Consider the following 2,659-nt stretch of genomic DNA (forward strand, 5'->3'; position numbering starts at 1 on the left):
TCTGATCTGAGCCACTGGTACTTTGTGAGTATCTTTGGACTAAGATAGTGTACATTAATATCGTCAAATCATGAATAATGTAAATATATTTGGGAACATTTTGTAAAGTATTAGCATTAGGCTAAATTGAGATCAATGTTCTAACTTTTTTGATAGGTTGTCTGGTAAAGTAAATATGTGAATTATGAGATCATTCCATTTAATTTAATATCCACTGATTTTCATTTCAAAAGGCATCATTCCAAGTAAGATGGAGATTGGAAACCACACAATGGTGACAGAATTCGTTATTTTGGGGTTAACAGACCATCCTACACTTTGCTCCATCTTCTTTTTGGTTTTTCTAGGAATCTATGTTGCTACCATATTGGGCAATATCAGCATCATCACATTAATTCACAGAAGCCCTCAGCTTCACACCCCAATGTATCTATTCCTCAGCCATCTGGCCTTTGTGGACATTGGTTACTCCTCATCAGTCACACCTATTATGATTGTGAGTTTCCTAGAAGTAAGAACTACTATCCCAGTTGCTGGCTGTATAGTTCAGCTTGGCTCTGATGTTATCTTTGGAACAGCTGAGTGCTTCCTTTTGGCTGCCATGGCCTATGATCGCTACGTGGCCATCTGTTTGCCACTTCTATACTCTACACACATGTCTCCCAGGGTCTGTGTCATCTTACTGATTGCTTCCTACCTGGGAGGATGTGTGAATGCTTCATCATTTATCGGATGTTTACTGAGCCTGACGTTCTGTGGACCAAATAAAATCAACCATTTCTTCTGTGACCTGCCACCACTAGTGAAGCTCTCTTGTACCCATGTTTATGTTGCCGAAATATCTCCTGCCATCTCAGCTGGGTCAATAATTGTAATCACACTGTTTATCATAATTGTTTCATATCTATACATCCTCCACTCAATTCTGAAGATGCGCTCTACAGAGGGAAGGTCCAAGGCCTTCTCTACTTGCACTTCCCACCTCACTGCAGTCACTTTGTTTTATGGGACAGTCACATTTGTTTATGTCATACCGAAGTCAAGCTACTCACCTGACCATATCAAAGTGGTATCTGTCTTCTACACAGTGGTGATCCCCATGTTGAACCCTCTGATCTACAGTCTGAGGAACAAAGAGGTGAAAGAGGCCATGAGAAAACTGATGACTAAAATACATCAGTCATTTTGAAACAAATGCAATGTGAATCCAGAAACTGCAAAAAAATAATTTCAAGAACTTTGGATGGGGACTTCTATGGTGATCCAGTGGCTAAGACCCCACACTCCCAATGCAGGAGGACCTGGTTAGGGAATGATCCCACATGCTGCAACCAAATATCCTGCATGCTGCAATGAAGATCAAAGATCCTGCATGCTGCAATTAAGACCCAGCAAATAAATAAAAATAAATATTAAAAAACATACACGATGAGTGTTTATGTTGTCCATTAGTTTTATCATTTTATGTGAAGACCTATCTTAAACATAAAATGCCCAAATATTGATTAATGCCAATTTTAACTTATAATTTTCTAGATTCACAGAGTACAGCATTTTTGTGAAAATCTGCTAGGTTCAAATGAAATGTGTGTATTTCAGGATGAGGATATCTAGAGAATATATTTTTACTTCTTCTCTTCTCTGTTCATTATTTAGAGAGTTTGACTAGAGGATGTTTTTTTTTTTCTTCTGTTAAATTATACAGTTTAAAAAGTCATCTTATAAATTAACATCTCAAAAGGCATCATATACGCAACTAGAAATGCAACTGATGGTGGTGTGGGCAGTGCAGGTTACTTTCTATGGAAGACTTGGTTTCTCTCATACAGGGTTATTATTTTCTTTGGGAATAGTGATGCTGAAGTCTAGAAAAGCTTCATTCCCATCTAATCTAAGCCAGACCAAAAGAATTTGTTCTACACTTTTGCCACCAGAAGACTCAGTCAGATAATAAAGAAATCCTGAAGGCTTAGCCTTTGAGAGTTCCCTTAAGTTTCTCCTACTTTTCAAAGGTTAGTTTGCAAAGCTTGTTTTGCAAAGTTCAGCTTGAACCTTTGCCGACAAGCCTTTGAGTAGTAGGAAAAACTACTGGGGAGTAGTGGGCAGGAATGGGGGTTAAGACATAGTGGAGCTTTCTTTTAGCAAGCTAGTTGGCATTTTCAGAGTATAAAATTACAGATTAAGACCCTCGGCTGATGCAGACATAGAATATACCTGCCATCCCTCTTTGTAATATGTCTCAAGAAGATGTTTATTGCCACTACTTCTGTTACCATTTTTACATTTGGGTTTCTTCTAAATTTCTATTTGTGCAGACAATTTATACTGTCATCAAGAATTGGCTAATGCCTTTTCTTCCCTTCAAAGTGTCTCTGTAAGGCAGACGAGACTATGCACTTGTCCTTAGGTGTGCAATCTGCTCACCTATATAGATGTCATTTCATGAAGGCTTTCTTGAATCCTCTGCTCCTAGTTCATCGAATACATAAATATGATCTTCATTTCTTTGAGTTTTTTCTTGTTACCATATGATCAAATGTTTTTCATATCCTTGTACATTCTAACTCAGATATGAAAGTATCACTTTGACTTATGAATATTAAAGCAATCTAGAATTGCTGAAATAAACCCAACTTTGGTTGCATTTTTATTCATCTTA

General features: G+C 37.5%; 1 protein-coding gene across 1 annotated transcript; it reads left to right on the forward strand.

Moving 5' to 3' along the window:
* Nucleotides 1–250: 250 nt before the first annotated feature.
* LOC102266893 (olfactory receptor 5P4) lies at nucleotides 251–1,424 on the forward strand. The gene has a single exon (XM_005887800.2). The coding sequence runs from the start codon at nucleotides 251–253 to the stop codon at nucleotides 1,187–1,189; it is 939 nt and encodes a 312-aa protein (XP_005887862.2). The 3' UTR covers nucleotides 1,190–1,424.
* Nucleotides 1,425–2,659: the final 1,235 nt, after the last annotated feature.

The sequence above is a fragment of the Bos mutus genome, chromosome 15, assembly GCF_027580195.1.
Source record: "Bos mutus isolate GX-2022 chromosome 15, NWIPB_WYAK_1.1, whole genome shotgun sequence".
In the NCBI taxonomy this organism is placed as follows: Eukaryota; Metazoa; Chordata; class Mammalia; order Artiodactyla; family Bovidae; genus Bos; species Bos mutus.